This window comes from Rhipicephalus sanguineus, chromosome 3, assembly GCF_013339695.2.
Source record: "Rhipicephalus sanguineus isolate Rsan-2018 chromosome 3, BIME_Rsan_1.4, whole genome shotgun sequence".
Taxonomy (NCBI): Eukaryota; Metazoa; Arthropoda; class Arachnida; order Ixodida; family Ixodidae; genus Rhipicephalus; species Rhipicephalus sanguineus.
In genome coordinates, this window is record NC_051178.1 from 139,993,681 (window position 1) to 140,013,703 (window position 20,023).

Consider the following 20,023-nt stretch of genomic DNA (forward strand, 5'->3'; position numbering starts at 1 on the left):
GAGGCGAACTTTTACTTTACACAGCATCACTTAATTATATAACGAAATTTGTCCTGCGCTTCTACTGTGGAGAATGTCTCCCGTGTATCAGGACCACGCACTGTAGGTTCTCTACGGTGCGTGGCAGAGAACCTGCGCACTGTAGGTTCTCTACACGTGCCTCAAACTGTCCTCCATCGAAAGTGCGGCCGCCGCAGCCGGGATTCGATCCCGCGATCTGGGTTTTCTGGACTAAGAAGACTGAAGTGACAGCCGGACTAGTTGGTCTTGAGTCATCTCGAATTGACTTCTCTAAGGCAAAATACAACTCTGACAGCAAAGAAGCACACACACGCAGCGCTGTTTATTTCTATCCCTCTCTCTCAGCAAGGATGAGTTCACAGAGTTGCACACGCGCACAAACAGCTCAACATCGTTATACAACTAAAAATATTTATTATGCTTATATGAAAACATCTAGCCAGCTGCAATAAGTAGCCGCTGCCAACGTGATCGGCGGGTAGCCTTCTTGACTTACATTCAGAATAAGACACTGTCCGACTATACGAAAAAATGTTTAGCATAGTATGCGCTGTTTAGTGTGCGCACGTAATTTTAACACCGCGAGATTTCACAGATTCGTGACGTCGCGTAACAAGCACGCGATTTTAAGGCACAGTGAACATTTTTGACGAACGGTGAGGAACCAATGACAAAAAAAAATACCGTATTGAAAATAGCCTACTTCCTTGTTTTTTATGTAGTCGTGGACGAGTGGTCATTACGCAATGGAAAATTTTGGGGTCATTTGTTGCATCACGTTACGAGCAGCTGCCGTGTGTATGACCCAGAAAATTTTGACCAATCATAAACAGCTAACGACCAATGCGGAAGGCAAAAAATGCGCGGTATTTTTACGTTATAATCAGCCATATTTTTTTCCAAAGAAAACTTGTGCTTACACGTTTTGCATAGGCGTACTTTTAGAGGCCGGAGGGCCTTCCAAGCAAAGTATAAAACAGCGCAATACAATGAAGACAAAGACCAAACAGTACGAGCGCTGTTCAGCGCTGGTTTTTGTTTTTTGTTTTATCCTGTTTGGTCTTCCCTGTCTTCTAGTATTTCGCTATTTCCTACTTGAAGTTCGCACGGTTCAAGCAAAGTTGCATATAAAAATACGATGAGTATAAAGAATGTACTGCGCCCTCAATACCACAAATTCTTACTTAAAGATAACTTGTACTTGACATGTTAAAAATAATAGTTATACAATAATAGTAATAATACCAATGCGCGAGAAACACTACTTCGACTAGGAGCAAACAAGGCAAAATATAAGATACACAAACCCAAATATCTGCGAAAAACGTGTAGTACTAATTATGGAAAAGAAAATGTGCAGTCATTGTTGCCTACATTTAAAAAACGTAATTATTAGTGAGCAGCTTCTAGACGTTCTCGATGAGACAAGCACTAGCGCTGTGCTTGTCTCATTTATTCTTTGTGGTCCGTCCTGGTTTGCGCTGAAGTTTTCATCAAGCACAAAATTGTGTGGGTGATGTATAAAACGTGTTGCTTGAAATACTATTACACGCAGAGCACGTATATGTATGGTTGTCCCCATGTATGCTACGAGAACTGACTGTACTATTTCTCTGTTATTGAACGCTACTAACCAAATTCTATCTCTGTATATGAAGATTCGCATCAAATTGAGTGCGAATCAAGTTTTCTCTCTCTCTACACACACACACACACACACACACACACATATATATATATATATATTATATATATATATATATATATATATATAATATATATATATATATATATATATATATATATATATATATATATATATATATATATATATATATATGTATATATATATATATCCAGCCCCCCCACTCGCGAACAAGAAGTTGGTACGCCACTGCGTGGCAGCGAGGTCTTTTGATGCCCTGTTCACATCCAAGCCGTCTTTCACGCAGTATAAGGACCAAGCGTTGTTGAGTCTGATAAATCAATGCTGAAGTCACCGGTAATGATGAGAGGCCTGGTTCTCTCAGCAGGTTTATTGTAGGAAGCATTGACCCCGGTTTATGCGTAATCCACGTGGTCCACGTTGCGGACCACGTGGACGAGTGGATGGTCGTTGAACGTCTTCCAGGAGTGTTCTGTCTTCAAGTTCCTCACTTTCCTTCCGTCCGCCGCGGTGGTGTAGCGGTTACGGTGCTCGGCTGCTGACCCGAAGGTCGCTGGTTCGATCCCGGCCGCGGCGGTCGCATTTCGATGAAGGCAAAATGCTAGATTCCTGTGTGTTGTGCGATCTCGGTACATGTTAAAGAATACCCGATGGTCAAAACTTCCGGAGCCCTTCGCTACGGCGTCTCTCATAATCATATCGTGGTTTTGGGACATAAAACCCAAACAATTATTATCACTTTCCTTGCGTGTCAATGTGTGTGTTCGCGGTTAGTGTGTTGGTTGAGACTCTGCACCACCTGCGGCACATAACCGCATAACATGAACTCTGATATACGGGTATGTGCCACACGTGACTGAGAGAAAGGGTTTCACGATGTACGCGACAGGTATTTTGAGTTATTCATGTCATGACCAGTGAATCGTGTTCGTCATACAATGATTCCCTCAATTTTGGTATATTACAAGTAATAGAGACGGCCAGGAGAGCGCCCAGACGTAGGCGGCTAGATAGATAGGTCGCTAAGACATGCTTCGCATTAAAATAAAAAGAAAGCCGTATCAGCGTGCTTCGCTGCAAATGTCGTCGAAAGACGATAGAGCACGACCAAGGCACGACCTACCGTACTCATGACCTGCCCAGATGTCTCCTCTCCAGCGCCCACGTTCTAGTTCATACCTCCTGCCGCCAGGGATGTAACCTACAAGCGTTGTGGCGCTAGTCAGCACCTGTTCGCTGACGTCAACTTTAACGCTCGTGGTGATGTTTCGCCAGCGCAGAGCGCTCATATCGTGTAATTATTATGAATAAATGCAAAATACTTCGGAAATAAAATACGGAAAGAGAATTTTTTTGTTTGCATTTAAGAGGACACAGCCGTTCCACGCTATGCAAGTCTACGGCTACTCACGTTAGTCAACTAGTGTGCAGTAAATACTTAACCGCACTGAATAGCTTACTTGGCCCTCCGTCTAAGTTTGCAGAAACAGTCTCATAACGCCGGCAGTTCGTCACAGAATACAGGCGTTCTTACCACAGCGCCGTCCAAACAAACGGTCGCAATGTAGCAGACGAACAGTTTATAGCTAGCGCCACCTACGGCGAGCGGTTGAACGAGAGCCGGGACTCGCGCGCTGCCCTCTAGCTGTACAGTAGGTCGTGCGCTGTAGTCGTGCGATAGAGGAGGCGCTGCGTATTTTCCAGTGACTCTACGCTGCGTAAAAGTAGCGAAAGGTCTTGATCCAGCCGCCGCGCCCTGCGATAGGTCGGTTGGCGACAGGTGATCTTTTCGCCTTCGCGCCCCGCCCAAAGGGTCCAGCGACGGCAGCGCTGTGCCGGCGATCGGTACGGATCACTGTGTTTTCAAGCGTGGAGTGGGGCGATTTTAACAAGTAGAGAGTACTTCACGCGCCTCTGTCGCATTGTTGTTGCAAAATAGAAGCGTTTATGTACCTGAAATTGAGTGGACGCAGGAATTCGGCGTTTGAATTTAATGTTTGGAGCGTGACGTGCTAGTATGTGGGGTCTCTATGTCTTCGGTTGCCTCCCCGCGCGGAGGACAGAAGAAAGCTTTTCGTTTTTTTTTCGTTCCTCGCAGTGACAAAAATATATGCTGAAGGATGGCCTAACAAAATCAGTCGCAAGAAATTTGTGCCCACAAAAAACACCCCGCTATGCGAACTAAGTGATTTTGTAATGGTTATAACTTGAAACAGCCTTTCACCTGGCCGGCGTGCTTTTGTTTGTGCATATGCATGAGCGTTATCTTAGCAACGATATTATTGCTTCGACGTTCTTTATGCCGTAGATTTGTGCGTAGTAGTCAATGTAGAGTCACACCCTGTATCTCTAACATTAAATTGCTCGGAACCCAATAAAGCTGCCTTTGTTTTTCCCACCGGGGTGGCTTCAACACTACAAACTCACAGGAAAAGGAGCATTTGGGATTAGTTTTTTGCCACATCTTGCCGTGTTTTGCCGCACTGCTGTGTGGAAGCATTCCGCGTAATGTTTTCTCTTGAGGATCACTATGCTTTTGAGTAGTTCGAATAAATTATACTGCATGCAAGACACTGGGAGGAAAAAACTGAAACCATATACGCCACACCAAGCATCTTTGCTAATTTTCCAAGGCAGAAGGAACGGAAGCCACCCTGCAAGCGAATGAGGGGATATCAGGGCTCACAACAAAACTTCCAACGAAAGATTTGTTATGAATTCATGCAATAAAACCCCGTTTTTCAATAAGCTAGTGCTCTTTTGTTCCCTTGCATCTCTACAAAAAGCCACCTAACTCAGCCTTTGTAGTCTCAGGGCCTGTACGTATATACATACCCCAAATTTATTTGAAATTGCATTGGGTAGCATTGTAACGTACCTTTATATCTGCGGGACCCGGAGGCAGCGGGGGTAGTAAAATGGGGACGGCTTTGGATAAATGCACGTTGTTAAAAACAGTTAAACATCAAAATGGGCGAGACACTAGTGGGCATGCTATATTTCCTAAATCTTGAAAGGTACTCAAGTTGCTGATATTCCTCAAATGCAGTGCAACTGCATTTGTGGAATATCCCCTCTTCTCCTAAGTAAACCTCTTAGAGTATAAACAAAATAAGCTTAGTTAAAATACCGTGTAACCGTGGGAAGACTTCGAATGCTGACAAACACAGTCAAACCAAATAATAGCACGTATTTTGCTCTACGCAATACAAGAGCGCTAGGTGCCTGATGAAGTTTCCGAAAGTAGCAGTATGCTCACTACCTGCCTATTTTATTCGAACTAGAAAACAAGCACTTTTAATTAACCCAAACACCACCTGTTCTTCAAGTTACTCTGAATGTCAAAATATGCACACAAGAAAATGCCCTGCATAACAGCTGCTGTGGGGAACCCGCTTGGAACCTGCTTCGGAAACGCACGCGTTTTATTTCAATATTTAACGTGCTTCGTGCTTGTTAAAGTTATTGTCCCTGTAGTTTGATAACTGATGAGCATCTTAGGCCACAAATGTTAATAATTTAACGGTTCAAGCGAGCACCGAGTTCGGTTTCAGCCGCCCGCAATATGCACGGGAGCGAGCGGCGCGTCGTCTGCTATCGCTGCTCCTTGGACCCCTCGAGAGGGCGCTCGTGTAGTTCTCGCTACGCTGCGTTAAAGTCCCTCAATCGTCAAAAGTCCCTGTAAAAAATACAGGGACCTTACGCTGCGTTACGCTGCGTTAGAGTTACTGTATATGCTACCTTTAGGTAGCAGAGTTGCGCATCTGTTTTCCAACGCCGCTAGCAACCATGCATTGCGGAGAAGCTGACGCTCGGGCCAATTTTTGTATTTCTCGACGCCGCCGCTGGAGCTCACTCAATTAACACTAGTCATCGATAGCCAATGTTTATCGCCGGCCTTCGACACGCCAGACATCATTATCGGCGACGCGGTAGGCATGTCGCCTGCAAAAATGGAGTGTGACTTCAGCGCATAGCTGTGGTTGCTAGCCGGACCTATGCGCTACTCTGCTACCTAAAGGTAGCATATACAGTGACTCTACGCTGCGTGAGATATGGACGCCATCAGGCAGTGGCGTCGGGAAACATGAGTTTGTGTAGAACCCAGGGCCACTGCCAGGTGGCAGCACCATATCGTCGCAGAGGGCTTTTTCGTGCATAGCGTCGCATTTTCAGGGCAGCCTAAGAAACACTAGGGTCTTTAGAATGAGGTATCTATGTATTTTCCAGTAAAGGAACACTCCACCTAATACTTACGTTTTGATGTTGCGCCTCAGATGTGCGTAATATTTGCTTTTTGATCGACAATGTTCACAAGTATGAACGCATCTACCCATTCAAGATGGCTGGACGTTCAGCAAGTGCTTAAACTTTGGCCGGGTGCCTGAATTGCCTGAATCGTGTGACAGACAGACTGGCAGGCAGACAGACAGACCAAAATTTTTGCGTTCATGTATCCCAAGAAAGACTATCGTTTTTTTAAAAAAAAACGTGAACTCTAGGCAATTTCCTGCACTGGCATGGGACGCTGCATCTACACGGAGCAGTGCGCGTGCGACGCTTTGCTAAAACTGTCAGATACAACCTTTAAAGCCGCAACGTCGCCGGAAACTAAGAGACCTAGTGCTCTTCAGCCTCTTTCAACAACAAAGGCAGCGTTTGAGTGCTCTGCCACGGCCGCTACATAAAAAAAAGTTTTTTATGCAGGCCCGTGAAGCGGCGGAGAGGCAAGGCCTTGACGTCCCGACATGGGAGACCTGAGCCCGGGCCGTTAATCTGCCGGACAAACAATAGAGTTCTTCCATCCATGTGGCGGCCGTGGTTCTGCGCTGACCCCACTACCCACGCTGCGCGAAGAACGAAACTGAAACTGAAGAAAAAGACCCGTAGACAGCTCGTCAGCTAACGCAATCCAATCCGAAATTTCCATGGTGGTTGAACAACCACTGCGCCGAATTCTCTTGGTATAAAATAATGTTAAACACCACCGCAATTTGTGCAGCAATTGCCTGGAAAATTCATGCGGCCTTCGAGATTGCCAAAGCATCACCTACGTCTCTGAGGCCACGTGTAAGCTACGTTACATCATCATCATCCCTAGTTGATGTGTAGCCTGCGTAGAGAAATCAGCTGAAGAACGCGCTTTGCCTACATGCTTGTTGCATCTCTCCATGTCTTTGTGCAGCGTTGGCGTGTTGATGTTCGCAAGCGTGTGTTGAGAGCACAGTGCTCTGTTTCATTTATTTGCGAGAAATGCAGCTGTGGCGTTTTTTTCTCGCGTAGAAACCGTAGCGGGATTCGCCGATCGAAGTTTCTTGTGCACCGCCCTAAAGTGAGCTGCAGGAATGGCAAAAGGAACCGTGTTATGGAGACGAACAGAGGTAGGTAGAGAAGCGTCAGCTTTGGTTTCTGTATTGCCTCAGCGGCTTTATCGATGCGCGGAATGCAGAATAGATCCACTATCAGTACTTGATTTGTTTCTTTTTTGAAACCTGTTGCATTTGAAGAACGCTGACGAGGATATCTGGGATGACAGCGACTTGATCGCAGCTTACGATCGAGCGTACGAGAAAATAAAGGCAAGTGCGCTACGCTTGGTAGCTCCGTTCAACGGGTATAAGATTCTTATCCCTCTTTTTTTTTTTTTTTTTAGAAAGAAATTGAAAGGAGAAACCGTACTTCGTCGGAGAACTCGTCACCTGGACAGGAACCGTCTACTGTAAGTTAGCGCAAAGAGCTTATGACACTCGCTACATTGGCGAAACGTCAAGTTGCGGACGCCTACTACGTTCCTACACACTTGTTTTGGGCTACGCGAATACGCATTACTAAAGTTTGTTACCATTGTTTTATTTATTTACTTTTTTTGCTGCTGAGGTTGGTACGTCGTTTATTCGAGTGAGTTAATTGATTCTGTCGGCAGGTATCGCAACTGTGGTACTGTTTGCTTTTGCAGCATTCTTTTCCTTACGTTTTGGGAAGACATAATGCTTTGTGTGGAACTTTATTGCGACTTACAGCCTGGAGGTTAAGTACTGGCAGCATGAATGCATTGGGGTGGCTGCATTCATTCATGTATATTTAGATCTTCTTTCTGATCCCAGAAATGACACGGATTACCCAGTCGTGATTTTTTCACTATTTATAACACTATGACGTCATCGCATTTTTTCACTATTTATAACACTATGACATCATCGCAGGATGACCTTCTAACAGCACTAACAGGACTGGCACATGCACTTATGAAAGTAGGCAGGTTTACATACACACAAACGAAAGAAACAATGCGCGCGTGCGTGCGTGCGCACCTCATCTCTGGGACAGTATTCCTGCCTAATCACCCATGGGAACATCACATATATTGGATGCATTTCATTGATTCCAGTATGCCGTCACACAATATTGCATGTAGTGCAAAAGTGAGATCTGTGAAAGTTTGAGATGGAAAATACTATTGTGTATAGGTGTTTTTGGTGCAGCCTTCTCACATTTCAAGCAGATCTTGTAACCTTAGCCTCTCTTACACATTCTCTATAAGTATAGTTAGTTCTGTCTTCCAAATGAGCAGCCCTTTCACATTTCCTGTTTCACACTTTTCTGATTACTGAACTGACATTTGGTGGCTGTTCTACTGATTTGCAAGCCATTTTTTTACTATGCCGCAGGGATGGAAACAGGGTGATTACTGCATTGCAGTCTACTCTGGGGACAAACTTCCATATGAAGCAAAGATCAAGTGCATCAGAGGGAAGCACTGCATTGTTCACTACATTGGGTACGGCAACGAGGAACGTGTCCTTTTGTCAGACCTCCACCCATCGGAAGGCAAAAAGGCACGACAAGCCCAGCAAGCTCGAGCAGGCAGTGTAAGTGGCCTCAAGACATTGTGCCGACAAACTTGGATTGCAACATGATTGTGACTTGACGTGCAGAAGTCATTAAAGGGACACGGAAGAGAGAAACGATTTTTCCCGTACCTTCAGATTGCTCTTTCACAATATCAAGAGTACCAACTCTTCGTGCATGAAGGCGCTCGGTAAGTGAGAAAACACGCAAGAAGAAAATGCAGGTGGTGATGCCACCTTGAGGTTCCAACATGAGCTCGCTGCGACTTCATGCGTTTTGACTATGTGAGCTTGAGTTTACATAGTTCTTTATCAGTAAATAAGGATTACGGTTTGTTCTAAAAGAGCAAGAGGCTCAAGCGGTCCCTGAAATATATCTTTAAAAATTATGTATGCGCTTAGGCTACAACATCATCAAATCATTCGCACCATAGTTTAAAAGAGACAGACTACCACTGAGAACACTGATTGAGATAACCCCACTAATGGCAAGATTGTTTATTGTATTGGCTAAAATGAACCCTGTTTTTCTCATTAAACACAGATTTATATTTTTGGTGCCTCATGCGGCAAAAAAGCAAAGATGCATATCATTCCGATCATGCGACCTTTCACTGGTGTACGCGGTTAATGGTCTCTCTCTCTAGTTTTGGAATGCAGTGCAGTTTTTTTATTATAATCTTTTGAACTCAAAATATGTAGATATGCCTTCATTTGTACTGAGCAAAACAGTGGCGCAGCCTTCGCTTAACGGATGAACCGATGCTGATGAGCGACAGCATGAAAGTTGTTAGCTGAGGGACTAGCGGCATCTGCCAACAAGTTGGAGAAGTACCAGGAACGCCTGGCTCGCAAGGTGGTAAAGGGACTCAACGTGACGACAACTGCTTTGGAAACTTATTCTACCTACGTTTTAAATTAAAGACAGTTGAAAATGTCAAAATGAAGGTGGCTAACCACAGCTGCACTCACTCCTGCGAAAGTAGAACGTTGAGCATAGTGAGCAGTTTCTGAGGAGGGCTATCGGCGTCACTAATGCTTCTCAACGTTGCTGGAGGAGGGACTCTAACTTCTTTAGTGGCTTCTCAGATTGAGAAATTCTGCTTACAAAATGTCCACGCACTTTTGGAATCAACCGCTGCAGGTTTAACCACTACCGAGGGTGAGCTTTTGGTTGTGCCATAAAAACCGGGTCAAGAAAAATCGTTTGTCAGTCCCTTTAGCGAAGTACCTTGTATCAAAGGAGCTTCATGTGACTAAGTGTTACCTTCCTCCTTAACCATGCTTTTTATTCTCAACTTCTTTACCGAGCAGTCAGGTCCACCGGAGATGGGTAGCCAGGGTTAAACTCTGCATCTTACTAGCATCTGCTGACGCAGGGAGAATCATGGAGGCCACGCTCTGTGTTTGTCTAGTCGATATTTACACCACTAGGTGCCGTGAAAGCTCTGGCCATTGACATTTTCTCCTCTAGTAACCCTATAATCTGCGAGTGTTACGTTTACAGACAGACTAAAACACTTCAGCAGCAATCACCAGTAAGTGCAAATATGAGAATTACAGTGGTAGTTGCCCGGAGTGAACTAATGGCCTCAAGTACACAGATCCTGGCACAAATTGGATGTCGAAAGCCCGATGCTCATCACACCAATTTGCTACAGCCACTTGGGTCGCCATTCACCTTGCACAGGCTTACGATGTCGCAGCTTGACATGTCCCACGTACTAGGTTTACAGCCCACAATGAAGCAAGGGTGATTCATGGTGTTAAGGAAAATAGACCTCTAGATCAACACTGGTCATGCATCTCACACCAAGCATAACACAGGCACATGACTGTCGCAATCCTCCACTGAAATTCCCAAGTGTTGTACTAACTTATGCTCATATATTCTCTTTCTTTTACTGCCTTTTTTTTAATGTATACAACGAATTATAATGTGTTCCCACTATTACAAACAACATTTGTTCACAGTTAAATTGGAAAATTGCCCATGATGTCTGTCGCACACCCAGTCAAATGAGTTGCCTATTCAGTCATGGCTCAGATCAGCCAATCAGATCAGCTGACGTCATTGTCATGAACAATAATGATGTTTTGCATCATTAGAAGGCCTCATGAGTGAAAACTCTTTCAGCAGTGCTTATGCAACCTGTAGTGATACGCACGTTTAAAACCTTATAATAAATTACACACGTGGACCATTCAAATTGGTTTGATAATGATCCGAAGGACTAGCGCTACTGGCTCAGTGTTTTTCTACAAGATCATCGAAGCTGCGTCAGGGTCTTTTCAATATGGTAAATTTCAGGAAAGTTTAATCAGCCAGAATGGTCGAAATACAAAAAGACTATAAAATTTGTGACATTGTTGCACTGACATTCAGGTGCTGAAGTTTCTGCACTAAATTAGAAATGAAACTTTTACCTTCATTTTCTTATCTAATAATTAACCTATGATGAGAAAAGTAACGATAGGGTCATCAAAGAATAATTTAGCAGTATGTACATTGATATAGCGTTTCATTAACTGCTGATTCCCATGGGAGTCAGTGGCAAGTTTTTGAAACATTGTGTCCAAATCCACTTGATGCTATAGGACCTGCAAAATAAAAGAAGCCATACTTTGACTCTGTGCTTTCTAGAAGTGAAATTGCTTAAAAAGTGATTTAGTATAAAACTTAGCTCCTGCAGTTCTGATTTGCTGTAGTTGAAGTCAAAATAGATGGGGTACACCAGTGAGAAATCAGATGCTCATTTGAAAAAGCTCATGGCGAGTTGTACGAGAATGAATCTGTATTGTGCTGTGTTTTAGTAGTGACCAAAATAAGATGCAGTTTCCTATTCCCTTGTATTACATTACAGACAGTCCACACAAGCGATGTGACTTCTGGCTCATCTCAGCATTGCACAGGCATTCCTAATGTAAGTACACTGTCTTCTATCAAAAACTTTTTTTGCAGTAGTGCAAGTTCAGAGGAGACCACAAAATGTGTGAGATAAGGACAATACACAAAGATGTTTCCCCAAGAATGATAGACATGCTTTTTCCATGTACGTACTGCATTTGTGATTACGTATTACAGACTAAAACTATGACAGCTTGTTTTGTTTACACATTTGCTGAGGTATCTTGTTTTAAATTAAACATATTTATGCAGTTATGCATCATTGTAGCAAGTGTGTTTTTTGCTCACTCTAATAAAGCGCAACACTCTCCTCTGCAGGTACACTTTTTATTCAGTACTACTGAAACTTGATATTTCCTCTGTATTTGTATAATTGAACTAAGCTGCCAGTTAGGGCACTGCGTGTGGTTCACTGGATAAACTAATCTTTGGAAAGCTGTCATTACACATGTGATAAAAAAAGCGGGACGTTTCAGCAATGTAATTAAGGATTCTGAATGTTGCTTCAGAACCCTTCAGGTGAAGTGTGGGCCATGCCATGTGTCTGACTGTCAATGCTCTCAGTTCATGCTGGGGTATTCCTAGGCAATGGTGGTTACATGTTGAGTTACTCATAATGAGCTACGTGTGAAAAACCGATAGAGATTTCAGTGGTGATTACTACTGGTAAGCAAGTTTGTGAAATGTACAAGGAGCGTGGCCTGTAAAAAAGAAAGGCTTTTCAAAAGGGCAAAAGGTAACGAGGTTGGGCTAGATTGTGTTGCATGGTCTGAAGTGGTCTTTTAAGCTTTAGTAGTTCGTACAAAAGGTTGTATGTGCTGTCTCGTCAGTTTTCTTGGTGAAGCTTAAATGAATTTCTTCAGCCATGTCAGCGATTGCAGCTATTATTTGCAGAGCTTTATGTCGTAGTGTCCTACATCATTGTCCCCCCATTTGTTAACAGTGGTCTGTGGTTTCTAGTGGTGACCCTTGTCTACTCTTACCATTTCCAATTTGCCATAGAAAACTTGCCAGTTCTTGGTAAGCTTGTTTTGACATGCATTACCATGCCTTGTAGTGGGATACAGTTTATTGCCATTAGGTACTTTACAAAAATATACTGTATACCATGACAGAATTGATGATCGTTTCAGGTGAGCATTGATGAGTGTTTTGGCTGTTAGGGCAGTTGCCTTCATAATGCTATGAAGCCTTTTTTTTGTGCTTAATAGCCTGTAACATCACTTTATATAGAATGGCAAAAGAAAACTGAAAGTATATACTGCATTTTGCTACATATGAAAATTCTAGTTTATCTATTGCTGTGTTCTTATTCTGATCCTTACAAAAACTGTTGCAACAAATTATTTTCTGGTTGGCAAGTTAGCCTTCAAACAAAAACATCAAGGCCATTAAGCTCACTTTTGGATTATGAGTATCTTAGAAACATCGACATGCTTGGTGACATCTGGCATAAGGCAGGAGACTGCAATTTCAGACTCTACACTTCTGCATAAACTTCTACAAATGAGTGTGGCATCATAAAGTGTGCTCCAGTTTTGTTAGAGTTAGAGGTGTAAGTACATTTCAGAAACTGCTTTGCTTACTTGTGAACTATAAAAATTTGTAGATTATGTTGTGGTGATGCATTTAACTTAAATGAATTGCTTCATGGTCTCAATGCGAAATGATTGCTTTGATAACATTTAACAGAAGGAACATCGAACATGAGAGATGACTGTGGTTAACGAGTACTTGTTAGTGTGCTCGCATATCTAGCCACAACTGAATTTTCCTGACTTCATTCATTCTTTCAGCCTTGTCTCAAGGGTATAGCTGGTTTACTGTCCTTTCGGAAATTAACAGCTTTTGTTACTTATAAATACTTGGACATTATGCTTATGCGATTAATTCCTCTCTTCCAGCTTCCCAGTGAACCTCCGTGGGGCGCTGCCAACTTAGGAGCGGCAATTTCAAGCTCAGCCTATGTATGTTTTTATATGTACTTTGCTTCGTTGTTCGTATTGAAGTGGACTAGACGAGAGGGCAAGAAACATAAATCGCATGTACTCTAATTTTACAAAATACTTCATATCCCTGCACATTGAACATTTGTGTACTTTTTGCTTACTTTTCAAAGTAATGATCAAATAATTTCATTATCGGAATTTATTGTCTCACGAATTGATTTCCGCAAAAAATTTACTGAATCTCATTAAGAACTAGCAGAGTTTACAGGGATTTGTCACACACTTTAAGCGCTTTCTCTCTTCTTTCTTCCCGATGAGCGCGCTGGAAGCTACACAGGGAGGGATGGCAGGGAGGAAAGAAGATATGTCAGGGTGCATGATGACCTTGAGCGCACATGATGAAACGTGATTGCTCTTTCCCATTGTGGTTCCTAAGCGAGCAAGTGTGGCTACTGTCTAACATTAGCAGACTATGGAGCATGGCGCCGAACGCGGTGGCACCCTGTGGCAAGAAGTGCATCTGATACAAATGCCGCTCTTAAGGAAGCTGAAGCACTTTTAAAAAAAATGACTTTAGAGTGTGTAATCATAGTTTGATCCCTCCTGAATTCGAAAAACGATGTAAGAGTTCACAAAAGTGAACGCAAGTAGCATTTCTTGGCAAAAAAAAGCGGCTGCAGCCACAGGGCTTCTTGAGATGCTGAGCGTACGCGGTGACGTTATGTTCGGTGTGCCGCGTCATCGGCAACATCAGCACTGTTAAAGCATGGCCTTCGCGATCAGTTCCACCAACGCGCGCAGCCGAAACTAGTCACGGAGGCCACGGTTGAAAATATGACAGTGCTGCGTGGTTCCGCCAAAGCTACCGACGATGACGTAGTTCCGGTTAGTTCGTTTCTATGCCCACACTTTCGGCGCGTTCGCGTGGGTGGAGCAAGACAAACTTTTCTTTCTCGTATTTTAAAGCTCCTGCTGCCACAACAGTGGAAAAAATTACACCATCGTCAACGATAATGTTGGTCCTTGTTAAAAACAAAATTTTACCTAATTGTAAAACCACTTCAGCTTCCCTTTAAGTTATGTCAGCTATTAGCCAGTGGCATGCTATGTGCTGTTCGACATCTAACGGCAAGCACTGCTGGCAGCTCAGAAGAGAGTGAGCACAGGCCTCTGCATGAAAAGAGGGTGGCTGATAAAGTGGCAACTTTGCATTCTGCTTCTAAACTCTCCTTAAGTGTTGATGATTGGGTGAGTTGGTTTGTCATACTTGAACTGGTATAGTGCATCACAAAAATGAAGATATGGCCGAGCTGGCCAAGCAAAAGGACTGAGCACTCTGTCCTTTCATTCGGCTGGCTCAGCCATTTCTTCATTTCTCTGATGCGCTGCACCAGTTCATATAAACTCTCCTTGCCGCGCACAACTGCAAGATTTGGCTGATTTTATTCATTCAGATTTATTTTAATCATTCCAAGATTTTATACTCCATCTCATCACTACCGTTCAGCACTACCAAGGCTATGGGGTGTAAGCAAGCCACAAACTTTCGAAGCAAAACATAGTTCCAGATATAATTTCCTTACAATTGGCAGGGTTGAGACATTTGCCGCTTGTTTGGCACGTGTTACGTCACATTGATGTGTGATATGTTTATCCTTCTTTGCATTGATGTCGTGTGCCTTTAATTGCTGTATCAGCAACCGCCGGTAACTGCGGTTACAAATCAACATGGCAGCACACATGCAGATGCGACCGCCCGCTTCGACCCGAACTGGCGCTTGCTGTATGCCCACTGCACTGGAAGCAGCAATTAAATGGTGGAATGAGCCATCGCTTTGTGCCATCTCACGCTGAGGACAAAGCATGAGGCACATTTTGCTGTTATTTGCGAGATCAGCTGCTTGTTTAGCCACGCCTGCTAAGCCTAACGCACCGAGAATCTGATAACGGTTCATGAAATTAGTGCAATATATTCGCATATACATTGCTGTCAAAGCATCAACACATTTATCTGAAGCAAATGCAAGCGACATTTCGTAACGTACGGGTCACACAGCGCATGATGACGACTCGATAAACTCGATGCAGAGGGCACTAGCTGCAGTGGGTGCAGCCATTTCTTTTTTTTTTTTTTTTCAGTGATGCCGTCTGTTCGCTTTACTCGCCCTACTCGTGCGAGCAGTGCCAGGGAGACGCTGAGCAGACGACGCGACGCGGATGAATACATGTGGAGGGGCTAATTGCCCTTCCTATTGGCTAAGGGGCCCTGTAGCCTTCACAGTGCTGAAGGGAACTTCTGAGATGGAGTATAGTGGACATAAATTTTCTGGCCTCATGGAAAGGAAATTGAGAGGTGTGTACACGTGGGGTCACTTGTGAACCCTCACTCTGCCTCCCTCTTTTCCAGGGCACACCTCCCCTACCAGCTCACCCGCCACTGTTCTCGGAGAATAATGCAGAGAGTGATGCACTTTCCTCAATGCTCATGGCCTGGTACATGAGTGGCTACCACACTGGCTACTATCAGGTACAGTCATGATTGCATATGTCAATTTTTGTTGAGAGAATGCAAACTGCATCTGAACAAGCTCGATTGTTGCACTGTCATCTTTGCGGTGAAAAAGAGGCCACTTTGAATGCAGCCACGACTTAAATGTGCATGGTATTTTGGGCCAAGTCACCAGTGAACCACTGATACAAACATAATAGTGACAAGCTGCTTCTTGCAGCTTGTCATGAATCGCTGCATGACCCAGCCATGAATTTATCCACAGTTAATTAACATTTATCACCAGTTTATTATTATTAGTGCCTACGTTTAGGAGCTGAGGCATATTATTCTATGGTGTTCAGAAGGTTTGTAAGGTGGGAGTGTTAACAATGAGCACCCCCTTGTATTACAAAAGTAAAGCCTACCGAATTATCTCTTCGTGCTTTTTACTCAGTTAATTTCTCCTAATGCTTCTTTTGTGGTAATTACATATTAGAGCTAATTCATAGCCTTGTTTTTTCTGTTCTGGTTTCTTCTGCAGGCCCTACAAGAATCTAGGCAAACACAGAAATGATGTTATCCTAAGTGTAAAACCATTTCTAGTGTTTCAGCGATGATTTATTTTTGTGATTGTGGCAGTGACCTGCACTGTTGTACAAATAAACTGTTAAAAATGTATTGCTATTTCTGTGTGAATTATTACAAATAATTAGAGGTGTGCGAATATTCGAAATTTCGAATATTTTTCGAATAGTGTTTGCTATTCGATTCGATTCGCACTGAAATTTTACTATTCGAACTATTTGAACTTCCCAAAGAGAAATGCAGTCAACGTCCAATTGAAAGTGACCCCTTCAGATTTTTAATATGCTTCACCTCATAACACTCTCGTATTGCGGCAAAGCTGCCTTTCAAGTTCCGTTACGGTCGAACTTAGGCAAGAGACAAAGTCCGGTTGGAAGTGGTCCCTAGATTTTCAATATGCTTCACCTCACCACACCCCCGTATTGCGGTAAAGCTGCCTTTCAAGCTCCGTTACGGTCGAACTAGCCAAGAGACAGTCGACGTCCGTTTGGAAGTGGTCCCTATATTTTCAATATGCTTCACCTCATCACACCCCCGTATTGAGGCAAAGCTGCCTTTCAAGCACCGCTACTGTCGCAAATGTATTAACTCAAGAAAACGCTGGTTCCAATAGAGATGAAAGATGTGGCAGAGTTGGGGGCTCAATTAATGCTGTTTTGGACCTGAAATTTGGGCAGGAAGTCCGAAAAATTGGACGCCGAAGCTTTTTAGCATCCAAAATTTCAGATGTTCTTATATATCGACGTCTATGAGGCAGATTTGGAACTCCGGACTTGAAGAGAGCACACCCTTGTCTGCCACATCAGTTGGCCTTCCACAGAAGTTGAAAGAAAAGAAGAGGCTGAGGAAATGGCATCTCTGCCTATCACGTGTAAGGTGTTGTCGGCAACACTTTGGTTGCACCAAATCATGTACATAAATACAATTCGGCCTCTACATTGCCTCATTCTTGATAAGAAAGACAAAATATGACCCCACCAGCGCTTCATCAACCTAGCGAAAAGAAACACTTTCATGTTGCTATCTCACAGGAACATACTTAGGGATTCTCTGCAACTTTTTCTGTAATTTCACTTCGAATTATTCGAAAAATGTTTGAGAAATATTCGAAAATTATTCGAAATTATTCGATACGATTCGCACTCAATCTTTATTATTCGAATTCGCTTCACACCCAAAATTTTGCTATTCGCACAGCTCTACAAATAATCTAAATGACAACAGTTGTAGTACGTACATTTTGTAGTGCACACAACATAATTAACACCTACACTTGGGCACTTTGACACGTTCGTATCGAAGATAGTGTGAAAATATTACAACTTCTGAAGAAAGTAGCGGGCCAATTTTCAACACTGAGTGTTTCTGCACTATAAGCGTCACGGTCGCTTGTGCCAGTGGTGCTCCTTGCTTTTACCTATCCTGCAGTCGATCCAGTGGTGTAAATCCAGAAAAATCACAAGAGGGGAGACACATCTTGCCATGGCAGCCATTTTGTTTTTATTTTTATTTATATAAAAATTAAAATCACGCTTTCAAATAAAATAAAAAAGAACGAGCATGGGTTTCCAGCTCATGTAATTGCATTGTTCTTTTGAGTCTTCTCCGAAAGCGGTTGAGTGGCAGTTGCGATTTCAATAGCCTCACACACCTGAGGGATATTGAACTCAAGCGTATACACTACAAAATAAAAAGGCATTTACCCTTTCGGTCCTGGCGCTGATATGGCGTTTGAAAGATAAATCTCAAGGGGGGACACTTGCAATGCGTGTGCCCTCCAGCCTGAACACTAGAAGGGTCAGGACCCCCCACTGAGCCCCCCATGATTTACACCAGTGAGTCAATCTATTTTTTATTTTTATTGTTTTTTTTGTTCACACCATGCACTATACCAGGTGTTCAAACTTCAGCTTTATGGTTTTGTTAAAATTCAGCACTTGGAAGAACGTGAAAACCACCTTTGCTGATAAGTTATGTATCCAGGGGGACACAAATTGAGATAATAATTACCGCTGTCAACCACCCAATTAACTAAGATTGAATAATGAACTTTTTATTGACTGCAGCAATGTTTGTATTGGGGCATTCTAAAAAGAGACAGGGCGTGCAAACACGGACACAAGAAAGAGATCAGGACACCACAAACGCCGACTAACAACTGAAGAGACGCACAACGGCTGAAACGAAAGAAGGCACGAAAACTTATCTGCGCATGCCCATGCAACCGGCGAACCTATTAACCCGGCACGCGTGGCGGTCTACGTGGAAGATAACTGTTAAGGCATTTGATTTCATCTTTATGCAAGTTAATCGACGGTTGGCTCACGCATGCGCTACCACTATTCTCGATATGCCATGCTTCAATCATCAGGCGCGTTTCTTCATTTCTATGCCGGTACAACACTGCGCATTCATCGAATTTTGGCGTGCACTTACAATCTCGACAATGTAAAGATAGATTAGAAGGTGAGCCTCCTGTTAGCGATCTCTTATGTTCCAACAATCTCTGGTTAATGCATCGGCCCTTCTGTCCTACGTAGAAGCGGCCGCAGCTGAAAGGGACCTTATACACCACACTCGTACGGCAATCAGTGAATTTGTTGGTGTGTTTTACGAAACAATTATCGGTCCGCTTCTTGTCTTTTACTCGCTCATTCTTCCTCTGCACAGCGGCACAAATCTTACCTAGCTTATTGGCAGCCGTGAAAACAACATTAACGCCGTATCTACTTCCTACTTTCTTTAGCCTGTGAGATATGCAATGAATGTACGGAATACCTACGACACGCTTCTTCCTATCGCTTTCTGCAACCATGCTCGGACTTAACACAATAGACTTCTTTAAACGCTCAGCGACCGTGGCCACTGCATCACGAGGATACCCTACATCTAAAAGACGCGTAACCTGTGCGCTAAAGCTATCACTCATTTTGTGCTCACACGACTTGGTGTGATCATTTACTTTATCACTTACTTTAATCACTTATCACTTACTTTAGAATTGTTTTTTTCAGCCAAAACACATAAGAACGAGATTCCGTTTCGAGCAATCGTTTCAGAGCAAGGCACCTGGCAAGTCGCTGTATCTAGTTATTTGCAGAACTGCTTAACCTCTCTGAGTTTTTCAGACCCTTTTCGTATGCGTAATTCTCAGGCGCTAGTTCAGTTCCTCTCAGAGGAGAACCCCGGCTGTTGTAAAGCTTTTAGTATGGATATTGAAGACCTATATTATTCTTTGCCGCATAAGGACTTGTTAAAATGTGTTAATGAATGTATTAACGAACAAGGCGACCAGACGGTTTTCACCGATAAATGTGGTGTTTCTACCGGGGCATTTCTAGAAATCCTTTCCATGTATTTAAAGTCGACGCTGGTAGGTTGGAAGGAAGGCGTTTATGTGCAGAAATCAGGGATATGTATTGGTTCTAAGGTTGCTCCGGTTCTTAGTGATTTATACCTTAGCAAGATTGACAATCTTTTGGAAGGCGCCTTAGGTAATTCGGTTATTAAGGTTTTTCGTTATGTGGACGACTACTTGATTTTTTGTAGTGATGA

General features: G+C 43.2%; 1 protein-coding gene across 1 annotated transcript; it reads left to right on the forward strand.

Annotated features, from left to right (window-relative positions):
• Nucleotides 1-6,842: 6,842 nt before the first annotated feature.
• LOC119387285 (survival motor neuron protein) lies at nucleotides 6,843-16,561 on the forward strand. The gene is made up of 8 exons (XM_049413467.1): nucleotides 6,843-7,068; nucleotides 7,195-7,270; nucleotides 7,345-7,406; nucleotides 8,356-8,556; nucleotides 11,400-11,459; nucleotides 13,348-13,410; nucleotides 15,800-15,919; nucleotides 16,425-16,561. Exons 1-8 carry the CDS (start codon nucleotides 7,033-7,035, stop codon nucleotides 16,455-16,457), a joined length of 651 nt encoding a protein of 216 aa, XP_049269424.1. The 5' UTR covers nucleotides 6,843-7,032; the 3' UTR covers nucleotides 16,458-16,561.
• The last annotated feature ends 3,462 nt before the right edge of the window (nucleotides 16,562-20,023 follow it).